At 45.1% G+C, this 10,634-nt stretch overlaps 1 protein-coding gene across 1 annotated transcript in view; it reads left to right on the top strand.

The window, feature by feature from the left end:
• The first annotated feature begins 6,991 nt into the window (after positions 1–6,991).
• Positions 6,992–10,634, top strand: part of MUSK (muscle associated receptor tyrosine kinase) — a 59,868-nt gene continuing 56,225 nt past the window's right edge. Inside the window, exon 1 of the mRNA XM_083720080.1 lies at positions 6,992–7,306. Coding sequence (XP_083576206.1) covers positions 7,228–7,306 — 79 coding nt within the window. The 5' untranslated portion in view covers positions 6,992–7,227. The remainder of the gene's footprint in view (positions 7,307–10,634) is intronic.

Below are 10,634 nucleotides of genomic sequence, written 5' to 3'. Positions count from 1 at the left end.
CTTATGACACTCTTCAGTGTAAATAGTTTGCACCCAAATAAAGCCTGTAAAAGACAGGTCGGAGTCTTGCCTGGTTACTCTCCAGCAACTACAACAGCACCTGATAGGTTGTTTTAAACATTTTTTTCAATTCATTATATATCATTTCCCAAAATCGTTTTCTACCTTATAATTCCACCACATATGATAAAAGGTGCCTTCTTTTTCTTTACATTTCCAGCGTACATTTGAGCATGTTTTGTACATTTTTGCTAATTTACTAGGAGTTAAATACCACCAGTACATCATTTTCATATAATTTTCTTTCAGCGTATAACATGCCTGTGAATCCCAGTTTCTGGAGACCACAGGATGCGAGAGATGCTCTTGCACTCAGATCTGGCTTGCAGGTTTCCCATGGACATCTGCTTGGCCACTTTGAGAAGAGGATGCAGGAATGGATGGACCACTGACCTGATCCTACAGGCTCTTCTTAAGTTCAACTTATGATCCATTTGTGGCTGGCTAAACCTCACATTATATTCTTAGCCTGCTCCTAGTGACCAGGTCATATGAGGTTCCATCATCGCAGGGTGTGTCCCTCCACAAATGAGTTGAGTTATGGTGCATCCAAACATGATCCAGGACCATGGGAGACCACCCATTCTCCATTTGGAAACACATACCAAAGAAAAACAGCCAACCGTAGACTCAGTGGTAATATCAATCCACACTTAGTTCTTAATTGAGTACAGATGCACAAACAGACTCTGCCCAGGACCTTCCCTTGCCAGGCCATTCCTGAAAATCCTAGCCTATCTTTCAAAACGTCTCCCCATTGTTGTTATGGGACCTGCCCGAGAATTCACAAGAACTGGTGAAGCTTCCAGAAGGCTTGTATCAGGGGCCATATCAATCAAAAGTTTGAACTGAACCCGGCCTTTGGTTAGCAACAACTCTCTCTTGCAATGTAGGGACTCGCCCTTTCAATGAAAAGCTTTGTGGATCACACAGTCAACCAGCAGATGTCAGCGTTGGTATAGAGATTTCAGCTGGGAGTTCCAGCAAGGAAGAGAGGTTTAATATTCAGTGTGTCACTTTTACTGTTTAGCCTGAACTCAAGGAATCAATTGTTTGGTGAAAGACAACATGTCAATACTGATGGAGTTGGGAAATCAAACCTAGAAAATGAAAAAGAAAACATATACATCCAGCAAACTGAGCAATGCCGGGGTGAGATGAGGCAAGAAGAATCCACTGGGATTTCTGCTTATGATTGCTAAATGATAAATGTTCTGGCCATAGTTCAGAGGTGGGTCTCATATTTTCCAAGCATAAGGTTACAGGTTCAACCTACAGCATCTCCACGTGTAAAAGGATCTTGGGTATCAGGGCTAGGAGAAACTTTGGGGCCTTTGGAGAGATTCTGCCCCAGGCAGTATAACTTCAGATACCAGATGCTGGAAAAAATCAACAGAGAAGGGCAAGAAGAGCTCAAGAACCCCTGATTTGCACGCAGAAGGTCTCAGGTTTAATCTGTGCAGTTGAGAGGTTCAGGTAGCAGGTGATGGGAAAGACCTCTGCCCCCAATTCTAGAGAGGTGTTGTCTCCCATGAGCAAAGAGCAATGTTGGCCGAAATGGACCCAAGGTCTGCGTCAGCTTTGTATGTTCAGAGAAATCGAAGTGTTCTGTTTCAATTTCATTACAGCAAAGAGCGATTCAGGAAAGCTTGGGCTGGCTATAAAAAGACCTAACACTTGTGTCACTTTGAGATTGCTCTTTTGAGTTGGCAGAGATCTCCTTAGCTACTCAAAGCCTAGCAGCTGGCTCGTGGCCTTTGTTAGTGGCTGATCTCATTGTACTCGCTCCCAGGCAGGTGTCCGCATAACATAAGCCAGCCTCGCTGCCAACAGCTTTCTTAAAATGCTTCTGTGGCAATGGCCTGATGAGAAAAGTAACTCCTGCTGGAAAAACAGAGGCAGACAAAGAAAGTTGCTTTGTTGATGGGAGAAATAAATGGCTTTGTGGTTGGAGAAGATGGGAGACGATCACAAATGGTGGATTGGAAGCCAATGGATTGGAAGCCAATCTCCTTCCTTCCTTCTTTCTTTTTATTTAGTTATTTTTATTGGTAACTCTTAGACATAATCTATCTTGTCATTAATGTAATGACACCTGTAATGTGGAATTAACTATGGTAACTATGGATATATAACAGATGGATTATGGTAAAAGATGGAGAAAATTAATCTTAAATATGAAATCCATGGCGGGAAGGAGTTCTGAAGGTTCAAAAGAACCTTTTACTTTAATGTTTGAAATGGTCAAAGTTAAATGTATAAAATTGTGTAAAACCAATTACAAAATTATTTAAAAAAAGAAATAATCTATTTTGGATTGATAGATCAAACTGGTAGCTGTTTTTCAAAGGGAATCTTCAATCCACCCAGAGCACCCACCAGCAGTCTGGTGGAAGTGTACAGTGGTACCTTGGTTGTCAAACTTAATCCGTTCTGGGAGTCCGTTCGACTCCTAGAATGTTCAGAAACCAAGGTGCGGCTTCTGATTGGCTGCAGGAGCTTCCTGCACTCAATCGGAAGCCGCATTGAACGTTCAGCTTCCGGAAAACGTTCGCAGACTAGAACACTCACTTCCAGGTTTGCAGTGTTCAGGAGCCGATTTGTTCGGGAGCCAAGCCGTTCAACAACCAAGGTACCTCTAAACATGAACAGACAGTCATTTGGGGCTCTTTTCCTTTTTAAATACGAGTGAATTTGGCAGCACCTACAATATCCTGGTCACATTGTATTCCTTGCTTTCCTAATTCTGACAGGTCTGTGGACAGTTTCCCCTTTGAAAGAACATATTTCTGTTGTGCAATCTCCCTGCTCTCCGCCCCCCCCCCCCAAAGCTCAACAACTGAAGAAATATTGGTTTCTTAATTTTGGGTCCCAAAAAAGGTGTCGTTTTATACACAGAAAAATACAGTACTCCCAATTCTATTATCCTTTAAACATTTGGGCCAGATTCTGCCTAGGCGCTGCTGGTCCCCAGAGTAAGGGCGGGGTTAGATACAGCGAGGAAGCTGATTCCACCCCACCCCCCCTTTGGAACAGATTTCAGTGGGACGTGACAGTCTGTTGTTATCTGCTTTCTCAGAGCAAAACAGCTTGTCCTTTCTAAGTATATGTATTTGCTTCAGCAATGCTCACCATCCCAGGCAATGATGATTTATTGGCGTCCAGAAAGAGTAAGGTCCATCAAAGGCTGGGAACACAGCCCAGCACAACACACCCTTCAATCTGGTCATCAAACTCCCCTTTGCAAAATATATAAATTTTGGAGTGACTGCAGCACACTCGAAAGCAAGCAAGATCTGGTCCTGCCAGGCCCACCAGTTTCAGCTGCAGTTGCATCCTGACTTTCTTTATAGCCAGTTCCACATAGAAGCGCTTGTGGGTGTTTCGTTAAGATTCCTGTTTGGCAACTCGCACAAACCCTTAAAGCAGAGACAGCCAATGTGGCACCCTGCAGATGTTGTTGAACAACAACTCCCATCACCCTTGGCTGTGCTGGCCAGGGCTGATGGTTTCATGTGACAAAGGTATTTGAGAGCAGAAGCAGTAAAGAAGTCTAGAAATGTTGCGAAATGCTGAAAAGCTGCAGAATCATTTAACATGCTGAATCACTGTCAGGGGCATCTTACCCATAGTGGCTACTGGTGCAGGGCGCCAAGGTGCCAAATTCTGAAGGGTGCCAGGGAAGAGGTGGAGGCTGGACGTGGCGCCTCCCGGCATCAGCTCGCCACCCTCGCCCGCCTCCGTCATGCCGCGCCGAAGCAGCGCCGCGCCTGGAGCCTCCGCCTGCCATGGCCAACCTGGCACGAAGCATCCAGATGAGCCAGCAGGTGCAGCGTCCAGCCTCTGCCTCTTCCCCGCCAGAGGAGCTGCCCTCCAGCCGCTGCCTGCCTCCTCCAGCCCCGCAAAGCTGGGCGCATCGCCGGCAGCGCCGACCTTCCTAAAAAGCATTGGCAACTCTTGGAAAGGGGAGTGGGCGCCAGATATGCTTAAGAGGGCCCTGATTACTGTGACTCATCTTGAGGATGACTCATTCTCTGTATAAGTATTGTATCTGCTTGCAGGCAGACTCAGTGTCTCTCTGTGTGTGGTGGAGCCTGTGATCCGTGAAGCCAGTGCCCAATGGAAACTCTGTGTATGCTCTGAAGATAGTTTAATCTTCTGTTCACTATGCTGTTATTTGCAAACAAGTTTATTTTAACTCAGTAAAGCTTTTATTCTTTTACTGAAGAAAACTCTGCATTATTAATTTACGCTGCACGTCAGATGGGATCTGTAGTCTAACAGTCACCTTGGCTACCTCTGCTCTAAGGCACAGGTGGGCAACGTGTGGCCCATCCCCCATTTGACGTGCTCCCCCAAATCTCCTTAAATTGCCTCATTCTTTCACCCCATCAGAATTCCTTTCTTCCTGTTCGTATCCTCCTTATTTTTCACATATTTTAATTTGTGTGACCCCCCCTTCCCCAGCCCTTTCTATATAGTTTCAGAAGAATTTTGATTGTTTGGGCATTTTGTCTGATAAAAAATGCATTAAAAAAAAGCATTTTCTTGATTGCAAAAATAAGAAAGCTTTTGTACCAGCTGTCTGAGAATGGCCGCTTACACGTTTTTGAACATTTTGGAACATTTTGGAAGCTTCTGGAATGGATTTCGTTTGAGAACCGAGGTACTACTGTATAGCGGACCTGAGTTATCTCAGGTCATATTTATATGACTGCTGCTGGCATGAAAACAAAATATGCTCTTTCTCCCTGGGCAGCAGTTTCTGACCAGCAGTTTCTTTACAGCTATCGATCTTCTAATTGCATGACTCATTTCTCTTTTTTGGGTTGGGGGATGGAGTTACAAGCTTGGTGGATCAGGGGAATGCTGTGGACATAGTGTATCTTGATTTCAGTAAGGCTCTTGACGAATTCCCCTACGATATTCTTGCGAGGAAGCTGGTAAAATGTGGGTTGAATGAGGTAACTGTTAGGCAGATTTGTAGCTGCTTAACTGGCAGAACCCAAAGAGTGCTTATTCATGGTTCCTCATCATCCTGGATAAAGTGACAATTGGGGTGCCGCAGGGTTCTGCCAAACTGGGAGGGGTAGCTAATGTTGCAGAAGACAGAATCAGAATTCAAAATGATCTTAACAGATGGGAAAACTGGGCCCAAGCTAAGAAAATGAATTTCAACTGGGAAAAATGTAAGGTTTTGCACTTAGACCGGAAGAACCAGCTGCACAAATATAAGATGGGGGACATCTGGCTTACTAGCAGTACATGTGAAAAGGTTCTAGGGGTCTTGATGGATCACAAGCTTAACAAAAGTCAACAGTGTGATGCAGCAGCAAAAAAAGCCAATGCTTCAACAGAAGTATAGTTTCAAGGGAAGTAATAGTACCACTAATACCATTCTATTCTGCCTTGGTCAGAATACCACTCTTAGACCCGTCAAGTGTCCCTATTTTCCAGGGATGTCCCTGATTTAGAGAAGCCGTTCCGGTTTACGATTTGATCCTGGAATGTCCCACTTTTCATTAGGATGTCCCTGTTTTCACTGGAGAAATGTTGGAGGGTATGAAGAAGAAGAGAAGAAGAGTTTGGATTTGATATCCCGCTTTATCACTACCCGAAGGAGTCTCAAAGCTGCTAACCTTATCCTTTTCCTTCCTCCCCCACAACAAACACTCTGTGAAGAGACGTCAAAGAAGTGTGACTAGCCCAAGGACACCCAGCAGCTGCATGTGGAGGAGCGGAGACGCGAACCCGGTTCACCAGATTACAAGACTACCACTCTTAACCACTACACCACACTGGCTGACTGGTTATCCGACCCCCAAGCCATCTGAAGACAATTCTGTATAGGGAAGGAAGGTTTTTTTAAAAAAAAAGTTTCATGTTTTATTATGATTCTATATATGTTGGAAGCTGCCCAGAGTTGCTTGGGCAACCCAGTTAGACGTGTGGGGTATGAACAGTAAAATTATCATTATGGAATGGGACTTCTTTATTTTAATCAGAGTAATGTTGGAGAGTATGCACTCTATTCTGCCTCTGCGTAAGTAAGGTGGCACCACGAGAGAGGGCCTTTTCTGCAGTGGCTCCCCATTTGTGGAATGCTCTCCCCAAGGAGGCTCACCTGGTGCCATATTTTTAGGCGCCAGGCAAAAATGTTTCTCTGTAACCAGGCCTTTGACTGATTAACAACCTTTTAAATCTACATGGGTGGCGCTGTGGGTTAAACCACAGAGCCTAGGGCTTGCCGATCAGAAGGTTGGTGGTTCGAATCCCCATGACAGGGTGAGCTCCTATTGCTCGGTCCCTGCTCCTGCCAACCTAGCAGATAAATAGGTACCCCTCCGGCGGGAAGGTAAACGGCGTTTCTGTGCTCTGCTCTGGTTCGCCAGAAGCAGCTTAGTCATGCTGGCCACATGACCCGGAAGCTGTACGCCGGCTCCCTCGGCCAATAAAGCGAGATGAGCGCCGCAACCCCAGAGTCGGCCACGACTGGACCTAATGGTCAGGGTTCCCTTTACCTTTTATGAGTTATGGGTCTGTTTTTCTTTCATTATGTATTTCGTGTTCTCGTTTTGCATTTTCATGTTGTGAACTGCCCTGGATGAAAGGCCGAGACTTTTTCCTTTTTGTTCAGCCAAAACTTGCCGGAATTCAGTTCTGGCACCTCTCAGGTGGGCGCCCTTGCCCTTCTAAGTGCGCGTTCCGGCACCTCTTTTTCTAGAAAAAACAGCACCGTGAAAGGCGGTATACAAATTTAATAAATACAAATGAAACGTGAAAGAAGAACACTGCGTTTGTTGGCTCTTGGCCACAGCAGAGGCCGGGCATTTTCTGTCGCCCTGGCTCCAGCTATTATATTAGAAAGGCATCAAGGGCATTGTCTGCTGCTGAATGTTTGCTTAGAAGGAATTCTAAAGGGATTTGTGTTCTCTTGTTTCATGAGCCCCCACGTTTTGATACTGACCTAAGTGGAAGCACAGCAGCTGGTCCTGTCCATCACTGCAAGCAAGTGCGAGGATTCCTGATTATACTTAGTACCCACAGCAGGGACAGTGGCTGAGAGGGACGTTGCAGCAAGCCGTGCTTCAACGGGAAGCCGTCACGAAGGAATATGCCTGCCTTTGGCTGAAGGAGACGTATCCCTTTCTCCCTCCTGGATTAATCATGAAAGACGCTTTCAACATTCCACTGGTCCATTTCTTCACTCTTGCGGCCTTCAGCTTGGCTGAGAAATCTCCTAAAGGTTGGTGTAAGCTAATGTCCATCTTCTATTTTCTTTGCCCCCAGTTTTATACTTGCTCCGAAGCCTGTGATCGAGATACAAGCCGCAGAAATTTGCACAAGGGAACTCCTTTCTCCCAGCACTGTACCTGCGATTGCCTTCGAAGGAGAACCGGTGTCTCTTTTGTGTTTACAAAACTGCCGTATCAGTGGCGCTGTGATGGAGGAAGGAATTTCTCTGGGCTGTTTGCGTGGGAAGGCTGCTTATCCTCCGTATCATGTTAAACACAAGTGATAAGACAGAAACCTTTTTCCTGTGCTGTGAGCTGGAATATGCTCCAGCTAGCAATGCTTTGAGACTAAGTCCCACTGAACTCTGTGCGACTTGTAAGTAAATAGATAAGACCATCGGGCTGCATGAGATAAATCTTCAGAAGTGTGCCAGATAGGAAGATATAGGGATGCTTGAGGAATTTGAACTTTGCCCATTCAGTGCACGTTAACTGATGCGATTTGTATCTCCCAGACCAAGGTGTGGATTAGAATTTAACAGTGCAATTCTCTGTGTGTTTGTAAGCCCTACTGTGTTCAATAGGGCTTTCCTGTAGTTAAGTTTGCATGGGACTGTAGCCTCATCTGTTTATCCACTGACTTTGGCACTCCTTGCATGATTCAGCTAAAAACAAAACAAAACACGTCAAATATTTATTCTGAAAGCCCATATAGAAATCACATTCAGAGAGAAAACACACTTTAAAATATTCACTGAAATACAGATTGATAGACAGATCTTCTCATACAGCTATATATGTTTCATACACACAGATCCAAATATTCATTGCAGCCTTGTGAACAGTTAACAGCATTCAATTTTAGTGGGACTTATTCCTGCTTTATACCGTATTTTTCCATGTATAAAACGCCCCCACAGCACTACCCACGCATAAGACGAGCCCCAATTTTAAACCAAGTTTTTTGATAAAATGCCTAGTCTTATGCATGGAAAAATACGGTATGTTTTATATCTACCTATGCATTTGAAGGTGTGTAACTCTATCTCTTAAATATATGCAATTGCATAGAGTGTCATACCTCTATGGCGCATGATCCAGTTTAAACTTTGACAGACTTCAGTTTTTAATTTTCAGACTTCAGTTTGTAAACGATGACTTCAGCTGACATTTTACAGATCTGTTTAGGGCCCAAGTGACACATTTCTGGAAGTTTGGTGATCCTCCCCCCATTGTTCTCTTTTTTTTAAAGGCAACTCTGAGAGAGGTTGACATTGAAGAAGGAGGGCAAGTTGTAGAAAAGGAGGCTGCTTAACTTTCTGTCTGTTCAGCAACTTTTGCATGTCGAGGACTCCCAAGACATCCCCGAATAAAAACACGGTTCACACATCCTTTTTGTTTTGGTTTTTGGCATAATTTTGGCCACAAGTTTATTGAATTACAGTATGTGAGTGGTTGCTTAGGCATTGGTTAGCGACTATCTGTTACCACTTGGAGGTCAGAACAGAACTGACAACCGCACCCCTGAGGAAGTCAGTAAGGGAAAACAATTTTGGGGAAAAAATAAAGCTGGGCGCCAGGCTCTCCCCTCTCCCCAAATACTCCCAGGGGCTCTTGCATGGCCATAGCCCCTTGCCAGGGGTTCGGACAAAAGCATGGTGAGCCCCTGGATTCCTTTAATGGAATTCCCTTGCAGCAGCAGCATTGGAGGGGCAGGCACAGCCAAACATACCCCCCCACCAACCAAAAATTAACCAATGCCTAATCGCAACCTTCTAGGGACATGGGTGATGCTGTGGGTTAAACCACAGAGCCTAGGACTTGCCGATCAGAAGGTTGGCAGTTCGAATCCCCGTGATGGGGTGAGTTCCCATTACTCAGTCCCTTCTCCTGCCAACTTAGCAGTTCGAAAGCACGCCAAAGTGCAAGTAGATAAATAGGTGCCCCTCCGGCCGGAAGGTAAGCGGCGTTTCCTTGCGCTGCTCTGGTTCGCCAGAAGCAGCTTAGTCATGACCCAGAAGCTGTACGCCGGCTCCCTCAGCCATTAAAGCGAGATGAGCGCCGCAACCCCAGAGTTGGTCATGACTGGACCTAATGGTCAGGGGTCCCTTTACCTTTACTGTACCTTTAACCACAGCCTTACAAGTTGTGATGATTTGCTACGCAGTAGGCAAAACCCAAATGGCACCAGCCAATCAGCCAAATGGTAAAATTCCTACCAGGCCCCTGCCCCAAAGCAGATGACCCCATGACAGGCATAGCAAGGTCAGCGGGAACAAACCCTAAATAAAGGGAGGGTGGGCGGTAATCCGATGTGTGCAGCGAAAAGAGGAAGCTCAACATTGTGTGCAGGGTACATATATAGCACCCCCATCAATCAAATAAAATTTCAACAATAAAATTTCCCCAGCAACAATTGAAGGTGTCCAATCAAATTCGTGGCCATCCAAACTAACCTGCTCAGCAACAGGGGATGTTATGGTTCCTCCCACCGCAACACGTGCTCTCCGTGAAGAAGAACCCGCTTTGTCTGTTCAACACCATCCCCATATTCAACTCCCCATGGCTTTCTCTCCTGTGAGAGAGAAATTTGGAGAGCCTGTTCCTTTCCCTACTTAGCTGAGAAAGCAGATTGACAGGTCAACTTTTGGGTGGACATATAGCAGAAAGGGAAAGAGTTAGCAGCCACTATTCTGCTCTTGGTTACTGCCTGCCAAGCTATTATTTTCATTTTAAAATTCCCCAAAGCACTGGATGAAGCAGATACTCAATTGCACATAACACAAAGGTTGGCCGCTAAGACCACGGGTTGTGCAAACAGTTTTTATCAGTTCAGGATGAACGCTACTTATAAATTATTTTTCACATGGTGGTGGGAGAGGGGGAAACTGTCCTGGGAGGAAGATTTACACAAATATTTCAAAGAAGTGTTTGCCTGAACTTAATTAAAATGCTGGCGGTAAGATTGTGCCCACAATCCAACTGCATAATGCTGTCAACAGCTTTTGTAAATAGAACAGGCTGAGTCACAAGTTGAAAACATTAGCTCCTAATTAGCTGCCTGGCCCACGAAAACTGGTGCCATGGCACTTTTTGTTGTCTAAGCGCAAAGAAAGAAAGAGTTGTATCCAGCTAAATCGTTGTGCATAAGGAACAACTTCCATGAGTACAGCTGAGGAGAAAATCCACTTTGAGTGTGGAAATGATTTAGTAGCTGGATGCAACCCCCCAAAATGGATGGCATTCTTTCCTTAACTCTGCATGAAGGAATCGTGATCTCTGAGACAATCACCCACACTTGATTATTATTTTTCTTGAGAAAGCAAAAGGATGTCAGGC

Source organism: Podarcis gaigeae (genome assembly GCF_964106915.1).
Source record: "Podarcis gaigeae genome assembly, chromosome: 17".
Classification (NCBI taxonomy): domain Eukaryota; kingdom Metazoa; phylum Chordata; class Lepidosauria; order Squamata; family Lacertidae; genus Podarcis; species Podarcis gaigeae.
Note: the sequence above shows the minus strand (reverse complement) of the source record. Positions and strands in the feature narration are given on the sequence as shown.